At 37.1% G+C, this 21,856-nt stretch overlaps 1 protein-coding gene across 1 annotated transcript; it reads right to left on the bottom strand.

Moving 5' to 3' along the window:
* Positions 1–17,787: 17,787 nt before the first annotated feature.
* On the bottom strand, positions 17,788–21,516 carry LOC121385982. Its single transcript, XM_041516777.1, has 5 exons — positions 21,507–21,516; positions 20,966–21,022; positions 20,385–20,447; positions 19,296–19,589; positions 17,788–18,201 (listed from the first exon to the last, which is right to left on the bottom strand). Exons 1-5 carry the CDS (start codon positions 21,514–21,516, stop codon positions 18,128–18,130), a joined length of 498 nt encoding a protein of 165 aa, XP_041372711.1. The 3' UTR covers positions 17,788–18,127.
* Positions 21,517–21,856: the final 340 nt, after the last annotated feature.

The following is a 21,856-nucleotide window of genomic DNA, read 5'->3' on the forward strand; positions in this document are numbered from 1 at the left end:
ATATGGCGTTAGACATACGGTTAAGCACCACAAATATAATGAGAGAGGACACCTGCTGCTTTCATGCAATGGACTACACCGTCTTATTAGCATCAATTGATTTTTTTTTTACATACAGCATCGCAGAAACAGGATAGAATGCATACCATGGCCGTTGTTACGCTAGTTGTGGTGCACTGACCTCAACGAAAAATGGTCCAATGAGCCCACCGACGGGGATCGATCCTAGACCGACCGCGCATCAAGCGAACGCTTTACCACTGGGATACGTTTACTATCAGGAGTTATATTTAGAACACTATCAATTCAGAACTGCCGTAAACGCCCCATACCCCGCACGCCTCTCACACGCCCCTCCCCCCCCCCCCCCCCCCACACACACACCCACAATCAATGCTCTGCATCTGGTACCGCTGCATAAAACTTTCAAAAGCCAATCCATTTAGCCTTTCTTTCTTCTTTTTTTCGTTCCAACCAGTGCACCACAACTCAACAAAGGCCGTGGTATGTGCTTTTCTGTCTGTGGGAAAGTGCTTATAAAAGATCCCTTGCTGCATTAGGAAACATGTAGCGGGTTTCCTCTGATGACTACGACTGAGAATTTCTGTTAAATGGACAGACCCTAGTGTGTAAACACTAAGGCATATGTTTCACTATTAGGGCCGTTTATGATCATTCAAATCAAACTTTACTTATATTTTATTGCTTAGATTATCCAATTTGATACAATCAAAGCGTGTCCGGTCATCCTGATGTTTCTAATACTACAAAATACATTTTTTATATTTGTAAAAACGCACGTGCGTCTGATAAGTAACGCTGATGGAATCGCGTTTTAGTTTATTTTTTAAGGGTATTTCAACGTCTCAGACTCCTGTTTCACTCTGTTGTCTCCAAATTTGTTACAGGTTTATAAATTAAACAAACTTAGTGTCCATTTTACGGGTTGAAACTATAGTCTAGGTGAAAAATATACCTTAGTGTTTAAAAACTAGGGTCTGTGCCTTTAACCAAATATTCCTTTACTTTCTCTTAAAGATAATTAACGTCCAGTAATTATATTAAATGTTGTAGTCAGGTGGCGGGATTTAGCTGTCAGTTAGTTGAGCGCTCGCTTGAGGTGCTGGCGTCGCAGGATAAAACCACCTCAGTGGATCCGTTCAACTATTTTTTTATCGTTCCAACCAGTGCACCACAACTGGTAAAAGGCCATGGTATGTGCTTTTCTGGCTGTGGGAAAGTGCATATAAAAGATCCCATGCTACATTAGTAAAAATATAGCGGGTTTCCTCTGATGACTACGAGTCATAATTACCAAATCGTTGACATCCAATAGCTGATGATTAATTAATCAATGTGCTCTAGCGGTGTAGTTAAACAAAACAAACAAACGGTGTAGCCATTAGGTGGTACCTTTGATTTAGTTTATTTTCACAGTTATAACGGACTCGGTGGTATAGTAGTTAGGCTATCAGATTTAAGAATGGTAGGTACTGGGTTCGCTTCTCGCTATCGGCTCCCACCCTGAACAAATGGTTCAACATAACCGAGTTAATAAAGAAAGAAAACATACGAAGCACATAAGTGTAATGACGGAGATTTGGGAAACGACGTCATAACACTGAATCGATATCGTGTCCGCCTGTGAAGCGGTCGTCATCGGATCGATCCTTCTCAGTAGACCCGTTTGGAGTTTGGGCTATTTTCCGTTCCAACCAGTGGTCCACAACTGGTTCATCGAAGTCCTTGGTATGTGATGTCCTGTCTGTGGGAAAGTGCATATAAAAGACCCTTTGCTGCTTATCGTAAAGGGTAGCCTATGTGACGGCAGCTGGTTTCCTCTAAACAAATATGTCATAATGACCATATGTTTGACGTCCAATAGCCGATGATCAGATAAAAATCAATGAGCTCGAGAGGCGTCGTTAAATAAAACACAGTTTATTTTTTTTCACGACGTCATAACATGATTTTACGAAACTCGTGTCACGATTGATGTACTATCCTCGCTCTCGCTCGGGAAATACAATAATTCTGAAACTGGTTTCGTAAAATCAGTACGCCACGCAACTTCGTGTAATAATCGCTATACGTAATACTATCCATGTTAAACGCAATGACGTCGTAGCCTATACAAGATACAGGAAGAGCCGCATAACTGTTGTTTTTCCATGTTAATTATTACATACCCATTTAATCGTATTCCAGTAATACAGACAATTCTGACCATGCAATAGACAAATTATTTTAGTCAGGCTAAGGGTTTTTGAAGCTATCTCAGTGCTGCGAAATCGTAAAACCATCGTAAGTTATGACGTCACAACACATCACACATCATACGATTTTGTATCGCTACGATACCTTCAAACATATGGGCCCTGGGTCCCTTTGCACGAAAAGATCTTAGCGCTAAGATCTCCTTAGGTACACACTGTTTAGCGTTCTGTTCATTCCATAAAATTCAACCAACTTTCCAGACGAAGTAAGTTGTGTTATTTAATTAAACTTGTTTTCTCACACACCCGTTTTTGATAACATATAGTTGTTTACACATGTACGTGTGTTAACAATTTCAAGACATACGACTGGCTGCTCCTAGGTGATGACCAGGTCACCAATGTCATACGTCCAATGAAAAACAACACGGTGGATATCGATTGCATTGTGGCGTACAGTTAACTCAGCATCCAACTAAGACGGCTACAAGTGTAAAGGGTTATAAATATTTTTAGTCAATAAAAATGTTAAACTTTGCTTATAAACCTGGCTTTTGAGGATATGTAAAAAAAAAATAGAATAATACATTCGTGTCCGTTAGATACCATTTATCTCAAAACTCATTGTTTAAAAACGTATCAAGCTCGCTTTCGCTCCTTAGATACATTTTAAAACAACTCGTTGTCAGATAAATGGTATCTAACGGACATTTATGCATTATTCTCTATTTAATCATAATATAGAAAAGGTGGTGGTGTTTAAGATTTATACCACTCCACCGCTACGGGATCTCGTTGTATAACATTCTTGCTCTCTATAAACTCGTTCAATAAATAATATGGCAAAACAACTGGTAGTAGTAGTAGTAGTAGTAGTAGTAGTAGTAGTAGTAGTAGTAGTAGTAGCAGTAGTAAAATCGCCATGAAAGTCAATCTTGAACTGTAAGAGTACATGTCAAAGCTATACACAGAATTGCAGCTCAATATATTGAGGCATTGCCAAAACAAAGTCTGGAAAACGGTATATGGGGCAGACAGGCGGACAGACAGACAGATATACAGACAGGAGGATGGTAACAATTTTGAGATACTGGGATGTTTACGTATGGTAAAAAAAAAGTGTCTTACGTAAAATAGTAATTTCAGTTATATGGTACTATTAATTGTTCATAACTCTCTCGAAAATGCAAATTATAAATATAACATTCAATAATAATAATAATAATAAATAATAATAATAATAAATAATAATAATAATTCCATCAAAAATAACTCTGCGTCTTATCATTTCTTCGATGATCGTGGGTGTGCCCATTGGGCTATTTCTCTTTCCAGCCAGTCCATCCACAACTGGTATATCAAAGGCCGTGGTATGTGCTATCATGTCTGGATGATGGTGCATATAAACTATTCCATGTTACTAATGGAACAATGTAGCGGGTTTCCTTTCTAAGACAATATGTCTAAATTACCAAATGTTTGACAAAAATAGCTGATGATTAATACACCAATGCGCTCTGGTGGTGTCGTTAAACAAAACAAACTCTTTTTTTTGATGAAGCGCAATTGCGAATTAACGATAGCGCCCCAAAACCCATACCACATACGCAGATGATACATGTACATTATTCCTGAATCTCGGAGGACGTGGCCAAGACACTCGTGCTTAAACATTCTGTGGATGTAAGCACGAGTCAACTGGTTGATTGGCTGATTAATATTTGCAAATAAAAAGCTTTAAATATCTAGCACAGGAAATACAGATTAGCCCAGCTCTAGAATAATGATACAGCTAAAGCTTATAACTCAAAACGGTGAAAACTATTCAAGCATTTGTACTATACTCTGTCAAAAAAGAAACGGATAGATGATAGGGAAAGAAGAAAAGTGTTTGATTTTACAAAATATCGATATTTTTTGTACAGTCTTGCAGAATGACCATATTTTTTAATGTTACTGGAATGAGACAGCATGCCCAAATGCACCCTAAAACAAATTTAACGCACGATATGGCACGTTGTACGACAATTGCAGGAAATCGCTTGAAATTATCAGATTTTGGAGAATGCACGTGAAACTCGGGGAAAAGATTGGGGTAGTGATGGGTATTTAAACCTGCAATGCTCGCAATGATGCCTCATTTCCATTTCAACGTAGACGAGTTACAAGGTGCCAAGAATAAGCCTGTCGAATTGAAACACTGCAATAGGCCGCTTCCAGTCAGGTGAATCGCAGTCAGCAGTCGCACGCGACATGAACGTCCATCGGGACACCATTTCACGTCTCTGGGACTGAAGACCGGCCCATAAGTGGAAGACTTCGCATAACAACTGCAGTACAAGATCGCTACATTCGGGTTCTGCACTTGCGTCACCGAACTGCCACAGCAACGAACATTGCTGGACGCATACCTGGTTTGAGAAGGGTGTCTGCACAAACCATTCGGAACCGACTTCGAGAAGCTGGTTTACGGGCTAGGAGACCATATGTTGACCCCGTCCTGCGACGTCAACATCGACATTTACGTGTTCGCTGGTGCACGAATGTACAGGGGTGGAAGTTGGGAAACTGGCGACGAGTATGGTTCAGCGACGAGTCACGTTTCCTTCTACAGCGATGCAATGAACGTTTTCCCAAAAACTGCGTCGCCCAAGTTGACAGATTCGGTGGAGGGAGTGTCATGATGTGGGGAGCCATCTCATTCACCGGCAGAAGTGAACTTTTGTTCGTACAAGGCAATCTGACAGCTGTACGCTACCGGGATGAAAACAGAACAGAACTTTATTTACTCTCATGGCCCCCATTCGGTGGCATCAGAGGAACATAAATAATAATAAACATACAAATTGTCAAGATGATTTCAGAAACATATATACCACGATACAAACAAATGAGCAGCTAAATATTAAAAACAGTTAAAATTACACGTAAGTCAAGAAGCACAAACTTGTTTGTTAATAATTGATATAAACTTACACAATTTTTTACGAACACTAATACGTTTTGAGCTGAAGAGTTGCTGGAATTTGTATATATTTGGTCTATTTACATAGTATTTGTTAAGATATTTTAATCTTTCTTGTCTAAAGTTTTTGCATATAAATAGATAATGAAATTCATCTCCAACAATATTGCTATTACAAAGCGTACAGTCTCTATTTTCATATAAAATATTTCTCCACCTCCCCTTTTCAACTAGTAAAAAGTGATTTGAAATTCTAAATCGAAAAAATGTTGTGTACATTGTTTTATCCAGAATGTTAAAATATGATTCTAGTTCCAATTTGTCTTTAAATATTATATAAGTAGTTCCTTTGCTGGTCGTAAAGATGTCTTTTCTCCATGTTTGTAGATACTGATCAGACAGTCTTCTCTTCACAACTCGTTTTAACCACTCCACTGATTTAAATGACTGCTGGTCCCAGATGTTATTCAATCCAAGCTGGTAAAATAGATCTCTTATGTTAATTATCCATTTACTTTCTAATACACACCCGGACCAGGTGCGCAGGCTCTTTCTCTCTCTCTCTCTCTCTCTCTCTCTCTCTCTCTCTCTCTCTCTCTCTCTCTCTCTCTCTCTCTCCTCCTCCTCTCTCTCTCTCTCTCTCTCTCTCTCTCTCTCTCTCTCTCTCTCTCTCTCTCTCTCTCTCTCTCTCTCTCTCTCTCTCTCTCTCTCTCGTTCCCCCCTCTCTCTCTCTCTCGCTCTCCCTCCCCCTCTCTCGCTATTGAATAAAATCGTAATACATTATTTGGTAAGCCTTTACAGATGGTTGTAGGCTTTTAGCCGTTAACAGTCGTGCCCAAAACCAAATTATTCTTAGATTTATTCTCAGATATAGAGGTGTTCTTCCATATTCACCATATAACATATATATTGGAGTACTTTTACTGACAGGCGCTAAATATCGTAAGAATTGAATATGAATCTTTTTCTATAATATTTATATTTTCAAATCCCCAAATTTCACAGCCATATAGTAATATAGGAACAACTATTGCATCAAACAGATGAAGTCTATATTCTATGGACAAAGAAAGTTCTTTTGACTTTTTTTAAAATGTAAAACATGGCTTTTTTTGCCTATTGTGTTAAATGTTTCTTGCATAAATTAAATTTGTTACTTTGTTCAAACCAGATAACTAAATATTTGTATTCATTCATGTTTTCTATTATTTGATTACCCAAATAAAATATTTTCTTATAATCTTTCTTTGTTCCACCAAATATCACAATCTTGCTCTTTAATGTGCATTTAATACTTTTTGAAGTTCATTCTCATTTCTAGCTAATAATACAGTACCATCTGCATACACCATAACAAATATAGTTAATCCAATATTCAAATATATATCAAAATCAAATGTATTGATAGTTATACCTGTACATTGTTGATGTTGTAAAAATTCTTCTAGATCATTCAAATACAATGCAAATAAAAGAGGTGATACATTTTCTCCTTGCCTCACTCCTATATTACATGGAAAAAAATCTGAAAATTTACCATCTTTCCTAACGCATGACTTAATACCACTATACATGTTATGAATTATTCTGAACATTTTCCCATCTATGTTGTATTTCAATAGCTTACACCAAAGACCAATTCTCCACACAGTATCGAAGGCTCTTAATTTTGTTTTCGCCTGTGGCGATATTAATTGTTTTAGAGGGCCGTGTGCAGTCTCAATATGCACTTAAGCCCAGGTGGACCTTGTTACGTAATACCTCTACGCGACGGTCGTCGAGCTGTACTTTCTAATACACACCCGGACGAGGTGCGCAGGCCATGTGGCCAGTAGTTACGTAATACCTCCACTAGTCTGGTACGATCGGGGTATATTTGGCGAACTAGGCGACAGTAAGTCTAGGCTTGTAAGAAAAAAATACCGCTTGGTTACTGTGGAAATATACACATCATAAGATTCGGTTCCGCGTGCTGTCTCCGGACCAGTCTGGGGTTTATAATAAATAGCTAGGGTTTTAGAGATATCGGGGAAAAACATAGGAAGGCTTCCAGGGATCGCTGTCCTTCCGGACTGGTAATTATATATTGTCTGCTCTGTGTATAACCTTATATTGTATAAATATTTTAATACTGTATTATACCAATATTATTTAGACGGTGCTGCCGGTCATCTGACGCAGTAAACTGTAGGCTCACTGTCTAAATAATTATTAAAGCTTAGCCAGCCATCCTAGAGGACCTAGGTAAACTGTAGGTTATTGTCTTTATTGTGATAGGTACCAGTATTAAGTCTGTATTACAAGGTTATTGAATGAGTAGTAAGGGTTAATTAAAAATTAACCAGTTAGGAATAGAGTTGTAATTCCTTTATTAATTAAGTTCCCCTGGAAGCATTTCTCAATTATCACACGTGTGGGTGTTGTGTCACGGTGAAGTGATTAGCATATTGTGTAAACTAGACACCTAGAGATTAACTAATTAAGTGATCAGTTCTGGGTTGTTATTATTTGTTGTTGTTAATTAACTACTGCGGCAGTACATTTGCCTGCGTAGTAGTAATACAGATTCCAAAGTGTATAGTGTTTTTGTTGTGTTTTCTAGTGAACTAAACGTCCTATATTACATATACTTTATATATAGATCTTATCTCTGATCATACCTAGACGAGCCACACGCGGGTATAACTGCCCGTTACAGAGAGATCTAATAGATATACAGTTAGGAGAGATATTGGGACAATCGTGTTTCATTCAGTTACGGTATTATAGGATCCCCGTGACAGTAACCTTTTCTAAAGCCAGCTTCAACTTTTGATAAAATATTGTATTTATCCACATAAGCAGTTAGTCTGTTATTAAGTACATTTGTAAATAGTTTACTAAAACAGGATACTAATGTTGTAGGTCTATAGGTTTGAACATCATGTACATCTCCGCTGTTTTTATATATTGTAGTTATAGTGACATTTAGTCATTCACTTGGGTATTTACCACTATCCAGGACAACTTAAACAAAAAAGTATCAACTGGTAAAAGTTTGTTTAGCGTAGTTTTTATATATTCGTGTAAAACATTATCATGTCCTGGTGCTTTATTATTTTTCAATTGCTTTACTGCTTTCTTTATTTCTTCATCTGTTATTGGCTTGTTTAAAAAGTCATTCCATTCAACTGCTGAATCTATCTCGTCCACGTTAACAACATCATCATCTGTCTCATCTTTATAACAATTGGTATTCTTAAAATAAATGAAATATTCTTCTAGGGAGAGTCTAGATAATACTTTTTTTGAACCTTTTATTATTTTAAAAATATGCTTAAGGTCACTTTTTATTACATTTGAAAGATTCTTTTCTACTTTTTTATTATAAGCATTACTATGCTTTCTGATCGTCCTCTTGTACTTTTTGCTAGCAGTGATAACAGCTTGTTTATTGTCTTCGCTATTGTGTAACCGATAAATATGTTTGGCTCTGTGGAACGTTTTTCTGGCATTAATACATTCCTTTTTAAACCAAGGTTTGTGAACACTACTAATCTGTTTACAATAGTGTACATTGTTTCCTGTTGTTCTGACACCAAACACCGTCCTGGCCGACTGATTGAAAAGCTTCGTAATACTATTGACTGTATTGTTAATATTGACATTTGGACTGTGAGTACTATTCACCATATCGTGCATGATACTGTCGACCTCGTTTTGGTTAATAATTTCAATAACATTATTCTGTAATGATTTCTTCCATCTACATGGCTCCGTTTTTAAACTATAATTATTACTATATACTGGCAAGTCATGAGAGACATGGCTTAAGGTTAGATCAATTGGACAATGCACCACGACTGGTAAATCAACGGCTGTGGTATGTGTTATCCTGTCTGTGGGATGGTGCATATAAAAGATGCCTTGCTGCTAATCGAAAAGAGTAGCCAATGAAGTGGCGACAGCGGGTTTCCTCTCTATATAACCGTAAATAAAATGTTTTGAGTGCGTCGTTACATAAAACATTTCCTTCAGTTCCATAGAAAAAGAAAGAAATGGTTTATTTAACGACGCACTCAACACATTTTATTTACGGTTATATGGCGTCAGACATATAGTTAAGGACCACACAGATTTTGAGAGGAAACCCGCTGTCGCCACTTAATGGGCTACTCTTTCCGATTAGCAGCAAGCGATCTTTTATTTGCACTTCCCACAGGCAGGATAACACAAACCAAGCCTTTGTTGAACCAGTTATGGATCACTGGTCGGTGCAAATGGTTTACACCTACCCAATGAGCCTTGCGGAGCACTCACTCGGGGTTCTGAGTCGGTATCTGGATTAAAAAACCCGAGTGTCTTTTGATGTCATAATTTATCAGCACGAGTTGGGGGGTGGGGGGGGGGGGGGGGGGGGGGGGGGATGGATATGTGTATTATTTTTGTCATCCATTATCATTATTTTAATTTTTGCAATTATAAACAATGTCAGTAATGTGGTTTGAATGTCACTATACATATTTTGGCAGGGGTAGACTCGTTAACTAGCAGAACAGTGGCGTGACGTCACTAATGACTAATAAGTTTAGCGCTGAAACATACACAATGACGTAACAAAAGAAGCGATATCATCTAGGAGAATATCGCAGGAGATATCACAAATTATAGTGCCAACGATATCTCCTATAAAGAGCCTTTAATGGGTGATAAACGAAAGTCCGCATGTTACCGATCACGGTCGGACTGCAGGTGCTCCCTTGCACCTGGCAGTGCAGGCGCCACACCCCACTCCACCCTCCCCACCCCTTTCCTGTCCTGGACGGAGGAACTGGCTGAGACCGACACCTGCGCCCAGGACAGGCGTGCGCTACAACAGCTTGCTCTGAATGTGCACGTTAAACTCTCTGACCTGACCTGACCTGACCTGATAAACGAAAATATGCTGGGCTTGGTAGGGGACATGTATTGCTTGTTGCTTGTATTGTGATATGTTTAATGTATTGTAATCTTGATTGGTCACATTTTGAAAACTCGTGTACTCCTCTTATGTATCTTCTGTTCTTCCTGTCTTCGTATTGAGAACAATAATGATGAGATACAAGAAACTACTAAGTGTATGCACTGAAAAAGCAAAACAAAACAAGTTAGAATATTACGACATCAGACTTAGTTGTCCGCTCAGTCGTTGTGTTTTCTTTGTTGTGCGGTGCAACGTGGCCCAAATAAGTATTATGATTGTTTGAGTATTTACCGTAGTTTGACACCCAATAGCCGATGTGTATTTGCGGTGTCGTTAAATATTCATGAATCAATTCATTCTTTCATTCATTGTATTATGATTCATTAATGGAGACTCAAAAACACTGTTTTATCGAAACATGTTGGGGAGATGGAGAGAAACATAACTGTATACATTTAATTGTAGTTCATATTAAGTGAAATTCTTCTGAATGAGGAGATAGAACATCTTATTCTGAATCTATCCATATGTTTCTCTCTTTTTTGTTGTTGTTTGTTTGCTGTTCTGTTTCACTTTGTTACAAATAACAGCTTTATTTTCTAATATGACAAGACCTTGGATCAGTTGACGTTTAAATTGTGCTTTGTTAATAATTACATTTTAGTTTGACGTAAGAATAAAAGTAACAGTGTTTTAGAAATACCAACAACTATTTTTTTTTTTTTTTTTTTTTTTTTATACAAAAAAACCCCCAAAACAGTCGGCTCAGTAATAAATAAGTTGTAGTAAATTTTCTTAGTACGAAACAGGCGTTGTTTGTGGGACGGACTATGGTCTTTTAATTTCCTACCGGCCTCGGTGGCGACATGGTTAGCTCATCGGTCTACAGGCTGGTAGGTACTGGGTTCGGATCCCAGTCGAGGCATGGGGTTTTTAATCCAGATACCGACTCCAAACATAACTGGTTCAACAAAGGCCATGGTTTGTGCAATCCTGCCTGTGGGAAGCGCAAATAAAAGATCCCTTGCTGCTAATCGGAAAGAGTAGCCTATGAAGTGGCGACAGCGAGTTTCCTCTCAAAATCTGTGTGGTCCTTAACCATATGTCTGACGCCATATAACCGTAAATAAAATGTGTTGAGTGCGTCGTTTAATAAAGCATTTCTTTCTTTCTTTCTTTTTTTTTCTTCTGAAAATGTTGAGCAGAAAATCATACTCCTCAAATTCTCACCAAACATGAAATGTAAATGGTTAATTATTGTTATCATCAATATTATTATTATTATTATTATTATTATTATTATTATTATTATTATTAAACTAATAAATATCATATTTAGTCATGTAATACTGAAAATTATTTATGTACAACCGGTGTTCATCATTTCATTGGTTACTTGTACATACATGATCAGAAACTTCTTGCAAGTTCATTGAATAAAAATGTGACCTGTTTGATGGTAAATTATAAGTATTACTTGCTGCTAGTTTCAATGTTCTAAACATCAGCAGCTCGTTGCCTGGAAAGAAACTTATTCTACTGTTTCCTAAATGCCACAAAACGTAATGTTAAGTTACACATTTTTATTTATTATTTTTTTCTATTTTCATATTATCTTCTTTTTTGTTTCCTTTTCTAAATGTATATAACGACTTATGATTTAGGTTCCCTATATTTTAATATAAGCATTTGGACTATAACAAACGTTTGGATTGGAATTGAATTTGAAATAGTTTAACGAGGACGATGAGACAACACTGTTGTAGCGCACGCCTGCCGTGGACGCAAGTTCTGGCGTGGGCAATTTATTTCATACATGCTTATTTAAAGTGACGAACTCTCGTTAATATTAGATTGATAATTTTTTCATTGTTTAGATCTTTTTCTTCATTTGTTTCAATAAATTTCGATTCTCTTGCACGAGTTGTTTTCTTTTACATGTCTTGGGGATGCTGAGCCTAACATGACACTGATCCACTGTAGGCATATTTGTAGTTGAAGAAAGGCAGACATGGTCTGCTTAATGACACACTCAACACATTTTGATTTACGATTATATGACTTTGGACATAAGTTATTATTAAAGATTACTGAGGAATCCAGACTTCTCATTTGGTAACTCTTTTCAGATAGAAGCAGTATATATTATTGTATATGCACCACCTCCCATTCATTACAGTATATATCCCACTTCTGACACCATTCAACGACAACACAACGACATGACTGATTACATCAAACTGCCAGAAAGAAAGAAATGTTTTATTTAACGACGCACTCAACACATTTTATTTACGGGTACATGGCGTCGAACATATGGTTAAGGACCACATAGATATTGAGAGAGGAAACCTGCAGTCGCCACTTCATGGGCTACTTTTTTTTTTTTTTTTTTTTTTTTTTATTAGCAGCAATGGATCTTTTATATGTACCATCCCACAGACAGGGTGGTACATACCACGGCCTTTGATATACCAGTCGTGGTGCACTGGCTGGAACGAGAAATAGATCAATGGGCCCACTGACGGGGATCGATCCCACGCCGACCGCGCACCGAGCGAGCGCTGTACCACTGGGCTACGTCCCGCCCCCAGGCTGGCAGATGCAGCTACTTTTATGTAATATATCATGGTATTTATTCGATTTCGATTTATCTACATATAAATCTCTCTCTGTCTCTGTCTCTGTCTCTGTCTCTCTCTCTCTCTCTCTCTCTCTCTCTCTCTCTCTCTCTCTCTCTCTCTCTCTCTCTCTCTCTCTCTCTCTCTCTCTCTCTCTCTCTCTCTCTCTCTCTCTCTCTCTCTCTCTCTCTCTCTCTTTCTCTAAGAGAGATTGATTCAGCTATGTTTACATTTAACAAGCACAATTCAAAACATTATCAAAGCTCTTTGTTGATTAGCCCGGGTATTCTGCCGTTCAAGAGTTAGACGGACATGTTGACGGTTATGATCGCTCTCTTAGCCCGAGATAGCGACACCACGGAACTGCTACTTCCCACCGGTAAAGCTTCCTGCTTCAATGGTAGCACTAAACCAAATAATTTCCGGCTGGGTCAAGTCCTGTGATTGGTTAAAAATGTGAGAGTTTTGGTTGTAAAAAACAATTAGTTTCATCAGTGCTAAAAATGTATGCAATTTTATTTCATCTAGTACCCCTGTGTCAAGTAGTATTGTGCTTGTAACATGTATGGGGTACCTGTAAAACATACTCAAAACTTGTGCGAAACTAGTGGTGTTGTAAAATCATGTGGTTATATCGAAAATGAGCCATGGAAGTACCATTTTCTTCAGTTAATACTTTGAGGTATGGGTTGTAGTACGTATATTTACGGGCCATAGTTTAGTTGATATATTGCATATAGTCTTTTTCAAACACAAACGTTGACAGGGTAGCCTATGGGATTTTATTTGGTATTGCCATACCTATAACAACAATAACAACTATGTTTGGCCTTAAATACAATTGCATTTCTCCTTCTCGCGTTCGCTGATAACAAATATGTGACATATTAATCATTAGTAAACACGCTACAGGAAGAAACACGTCAGCACCCACGAAACATTGTTGAAAGTGGGTGCTGTCGGGCTTCGTCATGTATGTTGTGTGTTAGTGGTTAATATGTGAAATAGTTGTTATCGGCAAATCGAAATTATGATCAGTGCAATGACATTTAGCGTCAAACATAAAGTTATTGTTTGCCTACCCAGTGTTTTTGCTATAGAGTTATAGAGTATAGAGTCCAACTGTCCGTCTAGGTCTTGAACGGCTATTTGTTGGTACCGATTTCTGCAATCTTCAGATTTAGCAAGACCACCATTTGCAAGACAATGCTATGAATATTAAAGTTTTTAAGGACATCGACGTGTACAGCTGAGTTTTACTCACAAAATACTAACTCGAGTACAAAAGAAATATTACCGCCAACAAGTAAACGTACACAATACAGGAAACATACATATTTGCACAACAATACATTAAAATGTCTTAAAACAACTTTTGCAAATTTAATTGTCTTTAAAATATTATGGTTGCGTTGTTTTGTTGCGTTGTTGTTGTTTGTGTGCGTGTGTGTGTGTGTGTGTATGTGTGTGTGTGTGTGCTGGAACCTGCCCTGATGCAAACACATTGTGTCTTTTTAATGCATTTTCCGGGTGAGCATGACCCGACCCCCGAAAAATGTTCACTCTCCCTCCAGAGTCTAGAACCACCTGCATAATGTTAAGAGTTCGTCTCTGATGTTCTATACGTATGTTTATACAGTTACATTGCTGGAGGTAGGTACATAATTGCAATAGGTATTGGTCAGCCTAGAGCGTTTTATTGTATATGGGTAATATACGGACAGCTCCACTATAAAGCATTGCAGTTTTGGGGTTGTAAGATTAGTATTAACAAAATATTATAGCGTATATTGGTATATGTACATTCTCCATAAATTACCAAGAAATCTGATCAACTGTACGCATGCACTATAAGCATTGCACTATTTTCTCCAGAGATCACTAAAATAATAATAAGCAGATATAAATAATGTCATTCATGTGTTTTTAACTGAGTATTAATATTGCTATAGATATTTTATATATACAGTATCGACAATTGTTGATAGTATTTTAAGACCAATACGTACACAAACACACACGATGATTTGAGCCCTTGAGAATAAAAGTGGTCGAACTCATTTTTAGTCCTTTTTTTAGTTACGTTAGTACCTAACTTATACATTTATTTTGTGCAATAGTGGTCAAACTCATTTCTATTTCCATTTCTGAATTAGAGATAACATTGTTTTTAAGCACTTCCAGAATTGTACAACAGGTTAATACAAGAATGGTATAACTCGAAATCCAATATGGCCGCACCCATGAAGACAGTTTGCACTGCGGTCAATACAGTTTCTAATATTGAGGCCGAGAAGATGTTTGAAGATTCTGAGTGTAAGTGTCTATCAAATTCACATGTTGAACATTGTGTTACACTATTTTGTTTGAAATACTTTTTAATGACCATGTTTATAGCAGACAGTTTTCGTTGTTATTTGTAGAGTTAGACCACTACTGAACTAAACCTATTCTAATATTTTGCAGGCACTTTAGATGATTCGAACCGTGATCCTGACTATGACCCTAAACTTTTTTGAAGTAAACGAAAACAGCAATGTGATGAAGATGAGTTAATAGGCAAGTAATTATGTTTATTACCGTATCTTTTTAAATATTGACACATTTGATATTAGTGGAAAAAACAAACTACGAGGATCATTCATGCATAGTTGATTTTAGTGTTATTTTTGTACGACATTAAACCTTAAATTGGTATATACGGTGCACAAATCAACAGTGAGGTCAAGTAAGAATGGTTGACCGATAATACGATTTCCGTATCTGCATTCTGTACTTGTATGCTATGTAATACCACACTAAAGTGAATTGTAAACTTAACACTCAGTGTCTTTCAAACAGTGTTCTCTATAAATAAAACTCAACTTGTCTTCTGTGATTTATTTTTCAGAAACCACCAAGAAAGGCAAAGAAACAAAACAAACCCGGATTAGGTGCCCTTCTCAATGGATCCGCAATGAAATAAAATGTCTAAGAAATACTGGGCAAGACTACAAAAAATGCTTGTGGAAAGACTGTTCCTGCAAAAACTTTGACTCCACTCCCAAACCATGTTCATGGATTAAAATGTAACGAAAATGTTACTGAAGTACAGCGAAAAGAGATGTTCTGCAATTGTTGGAGTATTGGTGACTTTGACCAGCAGAATGCTTATTTGTGTGGTGCTATCAAAACTGTTCAGACAGAACATCATCGACACCGCAAGGTTCCCATCACATCACGACGTACTTACTCATGGACATATCAGGTGGCAACATCAAGTGGTGTAGTTCCTGTTTGCAACGTATTTTTCCTTGCAACGTTTGGTATGTCAAATGGTCGGATTGCCAGGGCAGTAACAAAACAGCTGACAGAAGGTGATGGTGTACCCACCCCTGATGGCAGAGGAAAGCATAACAAACATAAGACACTGGACAAGGATCGTCTGCAAGAGATTCACGACCACATCTCCTCATTTCCATCATTCGAAAGCCATTATACTAGATCTCACCAGAGATCAAGAAAATATCTTTCACCTGATCTGATAGTAGCAAAAATGTATGAACTCTATTCAGAACAGTGTAAGGAGAGTAACAAAATCTCTCTGACAGAATGGGTGTATCGTAGAATTTTTGTAACTGATTTTAACCTGTCCTTCCACCATCCCAGAAAGGATACTTGCAAAACATGCGATGTCCTTAAAATGAAGATGGATGCAGATGACAACGACAAGCAGAAAAAAAAGAAGTTGAAATGTGAGCTGGAAATCCATCACCGAAAAGCAGAAAAAGTCAGGGAATCACTCAGAAATTAATTCAAAACAGCAGAATGTTATCCATCGTACGAACTGTTCACATTTGATTTACACAAAAAACTCTCCCAACTCCTTATTTGTCAACAGGTATTATTTATTACAAACGACAACTGTGAACTTACAATCTGGGTGAGCTAATGAAATCGGATCATGTGTTTACAAGTATGTGAAAGAACTGTCAGAGCGAGGGGTTAAAAAAAAAGCAAATCACTGCTTTCAGCGATGCCTGCGGTGGCCAAAACAGGAATATAAAAATGGCTTTGTTTTGGTCACACATGGTGACAACATTAGGTATAGTTGAAATTAACCATACATTTATGATATCTGGTCACAGCTATCTGCTCAATGACCACGATTTTGAACTCATGGAAAAGAAAAAGATTCCATCTGCACAGATCTATGTGCCCAAATGAGTGGATGAATCTCGTTTCACACGCAAGGAAACGCAATCCAATTAGACTGGTAAAAATGGATCAGGCAGATTTTTTCAATTCTGATGCCTTGACTGAAGTTGCCATTAACAGAAAGAAATGCACTGATGGCAGTCAAGTTCGCTGGCTCAAAATTCAGTGGATATGTTTCAGAAAGGACAATCCTCTGAAAATGTTTCTAAAATACACGGTGGACGAGGACGCCCTTTTCTATGAGATGGATATGGAGCATTCAGTCACAACGATAAGAGGACGGCCCAAAGAATCTACTGATGTTGTTCTTTATCGATTATACCAGGAACCAATTCCAATTAACCCTTTAAAACTCAAGGATTTGAAAGATTTGCTGGATCTTGTGCCTCCTATCCACCATCCATTCTACCAAAATCTGATGGGAAGCGAGAAGGAACCACTGGCTCATCCAGACATCTCAGGTGATGAAGATGGAGACCCAGACGTATCAGATTCAGACTAGAACTTATGTTCCTTGAGAAAACGTTCCCTTGAAAATCATTTTCAAAAATAACTAGTTGTTGAAACTTAAATTTAAATAAATTGTTTAAAAAGTATGAATTGGACTTAACTGAATTTAAGTTGTGTTTTGCCAAAGATACTTGGATAAAAAAGTGGTCTAACAATTTTGAGGATAATATTAGACAATTTTGGCCAAAATTGTTCCCTTTAGTAAATAATATTTTGCATAAAGATAAAATATATTTATTGCATTATAAACGTTTAGTAATTAAAATTATAAGCTGCATGCTGATTTTTTTCACGGTTTCTAGACAAAAGAAAAAAGAAAGTCAGACCACTTTTATTCTCAGGGGCTCATATAACAACATAGTAACGATCTGCCAAACTGCTATATACAAAATACTCGACCAACTCCTCTGACTCGGGCATTTACTGGTCATTACTGAAACATACAGATGATATATCACTAATACAATGTGTTCAGTTGTTCAAATCATTGTTACTGACGACGGTTTTATTGTTCAAACTTATTGTTGACTTGTAAGGCCAACGTTTCCACTTCTTTGATGCCTATTCACCTTTATCATGTGCAATGGTACACCCTTTGCTATACACATATTTCTGTCCGTTAAATTCAAGATTGTTCTATATGTCCACATAGCTATTGAAATAATGGTCTTGCAGTTTAAATATTTTGATAGACATTGGTACACTCAGACTGAGCATTAGCATTTTCCACATCATGACCTTCAACTGTATCTGGAAAGAAAGGAACCACAAAACATTTACTAAATTTGTTATCGATCATACTGAAACCGCATTGTACTCATTAATATAATTACTTAATTGTTACCTTATGAATTACTCATATATAGAAATGACAAAACTAAATAAACAAAGAACGATAATAACAACATTCATCAAATAGTCTTAAAGGGACATTCCCGAGTTTGCTGCATTGTAAGATGTTTCCGACTAATAAAATATTTCTACGATTAAACTTACATATTAAACATATTTTCTTGTTTAGGCTGTCAGTGTCTGTATATTCACTGTGTTTGTGGTCGTGTTAATATTTGTAAGAAGCACAAACTGGATTTTGTCTTGAAATAATTTCGTACATACGAAAAAAGATATTTTTTAGGAAATAAAGTGAAATTTAACCTAGTAGAAATATTAAAACAATCAGAAAAACGTTTGATATACAGCCACTATAATTTATGCAAAACAAATATATTTGATATGTAATTGCAGTCGTCAAAAAGTTTCTGTTAGTCGATAACATCTTAAAAATTGCAGCAAACTGAGGAATGTCCCTTTAATGAAAAGTTGTATTCAGTTACAATTCACTTGGAATAGCAAATACTAAAGCTCGTGACAACTGAAAATTATTTCACTCGGGACATACACATGATACGAAGTGGAAGCTCGTTTAATATCTTATAAATCTTATCTTGTAAGTCTGTTTAACATTTTAGAATGTAGACTCAAATCTTTAATGACTCCATACAGATTCTAGTCACATCTGTTAACATCAAATTTGGGTTGTTTGGGGACGGCTGGACAAAAGTGCCATTTGTTCACCGACACTGCAATTTCTAGTCTCGAGGTGTGGTTTTCTGAATATATTTCTAGTATCAAACTATTAGAGTCTCGAGGTCTGGTAGTCTGAATAATCACCAATAACAATCAGCCTTTTAAAAAATAAGACGAAAATAAGAGAGATGAACAAAAAGTAAGACAGGAAATATTTTATTTAACGACGCACTCAACACATTTAATTGACGGTTATATGGCGAATAAGTAAGACAGAGAAAAAGAAAGAAAGAGACGAATCAAACAAAATACGAAACCTTTCTGTCCCAACTCGATGTCTTTGTTTTCTTTTCGTTTCTTCTTATTCACCTGCGTATACATGCTGGAGACATCTTCAGAAACGTCCATCTCTGGGAGACTGCCATTGCTTCGTCTGTTCTCGGTGTCGTCTGCTGACATTGTATTCTTCTTGACGACCGCGTACATAGAACTGATTTCGTGCTCGGTAAGTTTCGTATGTTTTCGACTTTTGTCGACGACCGAGTACATAGCACTGATGTCGTCTGCTTTGACCGTCAGTTTGTCTTCATCAGTCGCACTGTCGTCCTTCGCTAGAATAGAGTTAATATGCACATCACGTTTTATGCAATTCTGTGTGTGGTTTATATGTTTATAATAATTTGGACATTGTATTACATGCAAATAATTGTCTAAAATCTTGATCTGTACGAATGCGAAAATAAGACTCAAGAAAAAACAAACCCAACACAACTGGGCTAAGTTTCACAAAACACCGTAAGCCTAGTTTGGCACGTAAACGTAAATTTATGACTAAACCACAATTCTTAATACTACTAACGGTACTCCAAATGTAGTTTGAAGCTCGCACATTTGATTTTCTTTTGTCTTTAAAATGCTCCATTTTCCATTATGACGTAATTTTCTGCTTGAAATAGATGCCAAACACGTGCAAGCGTATGCCCGGTTTAGCTGTTAGTCACAGAGGATAACACAATGTTTGTGAAATGGGCTCCAGGACTTTGTATTTGGATTCATAATTACTAAATTACATATCATAGATAAGAGAGACAGCACGTATCGTTTGAAGAATATTCATAAAACATCATCGCATTGATGAGGGAATAGGGCGATACGTAGCCCAGTAGTAAGGTGCTCGCTCGATTCACGGTTGATGCGGGATCGATCCCCGTCATTGAGCTATTTCTCGTTCCAGCCAGTGCACCACGACTGGGACAGCAGGTTTCCTCTCTCAATATCTCTGTGGTTCTTAACCATATGTCTGACGCCAAAGAACCGTACATAAAATACTTTGAGTGCGTCATTAAATAAAACACTTCCTTCGTTCCTGTGATGAGCGAATAATAAAAAATAATTACATTTTGTACCTGCTATATTTCCATTGTCTGGTGAAGTCCTAGACTGAACATAGAGCTCATTGTCTAGCATATCTGAAACAAAAGAAAGAAATGGTTATGAATTATGTATTCACAAGGCTTTCAAGAAATGCGGTTATAAGCATTTAAACAATTTAAACATTATCTGATGATACATAAATTAAAGATGCGCGACTTGTGTGGATGTAAAATTCACACATGTACAATCTATGATACACGTCTGTATGGGCATAACACTTTTAACTGAATTATATTTTAATTTATTTAGAACATATTATTAAACTGATAAGGAGAAGCACGTTTTGTAGAAATTCAGATGTTCATACTTCCACCAATTGACCTAGAAAAGAGAACAAAAATACCCCCCAAACCACAAACCAAGAACATATTTAGAAAAACACATTATGATATGTCTGTCGTGTGCATGTTTTGATTCAATAAAAGTCATAAGAATGGCAGTCTTCCAATAAACGATGCACCTGAATAGTGTTTCATGGAAACAAACACGACTTTGCAAAAGTGAACAGAAACATGGTTTTTGTCAACGAAAATGGTTTTATCGTCCAGATTACCTGGGTATTCTTGAGCAAATGCGGTGTTCACATACCCTTGTCCATCTTCTTCAATACCTATAATAATAATAATAATGATAATAATAATAATAATTAATATACTATATATATATATATATATATATATATATATATATATATATATATATATATATATATATATATATATATATATATATATATATATATCAAATTCATGAAACACAAAACAGAACAAGAATAGATATTCGGGCAAAATGAGCTTACCTGAAACCGTTTTATTAGTTGAAATCCACGTAAAAAATACGTGGAGACAGAGAGAGAGAGAGAGAGAGAGAGAGAGAGAGAGAGAGAGAGAGAGAGAGAGAGAGAGAGAGAGAGAGAGAGAGAGAGACTAAATGAAATTTATTCGATGTCACACTGACAGTAACTATTGTATCCATTAGTAGTCATATCAGTGTATATTAACACAAACACACACACACACAGAGAGAGAGAGAGAGAGAGAGAGAGAGAGAGAGAGAGAGAGAGAGAGAGAGAGAGAGATTCACACTGTGCTAACTTTTGGACATTTTCGGTTAATTTGGACACAAATCAGCACCCCCCCCCCCTCCCCCTACGAAAATGAGAGCCCGTACGCACAGGATTGCATAATTATTGCATGTGTTGAGAATCTTTTTTGGCCCTAGTATATGATGTCGCACGAAATGCATTTGTAAATACTTGCACTATTCACAGCAGGACAAACAAGTTAGGCGGGAGGGGGCGGTACGTAGCCAAGTGGTAAAGCGCTCGCTTGATGCGCGGTCGGCTTGGGATCGACCCCCGTCGGTAGACCCATTGGGCTATTTCTCGTTCCGGCCAGTGCACCACCACTGGTATATGAATGACCGAGGTATGTGCTATCCTGTC

This window comes from Gigantopelta aegis, chromosome 12, assembly GCF_016097555.1.
Source record: "Gigantopelta aegis isolate Gae_Host chromosome 12, Gae_host_genome, whole genome shotgun sequence".
NCBI lineage: Eukaryota > Metazoa > Mollusca > Gastropoda > Neomphalida > Peltospiridae > Gigantopelta > Gigantopelta aegis.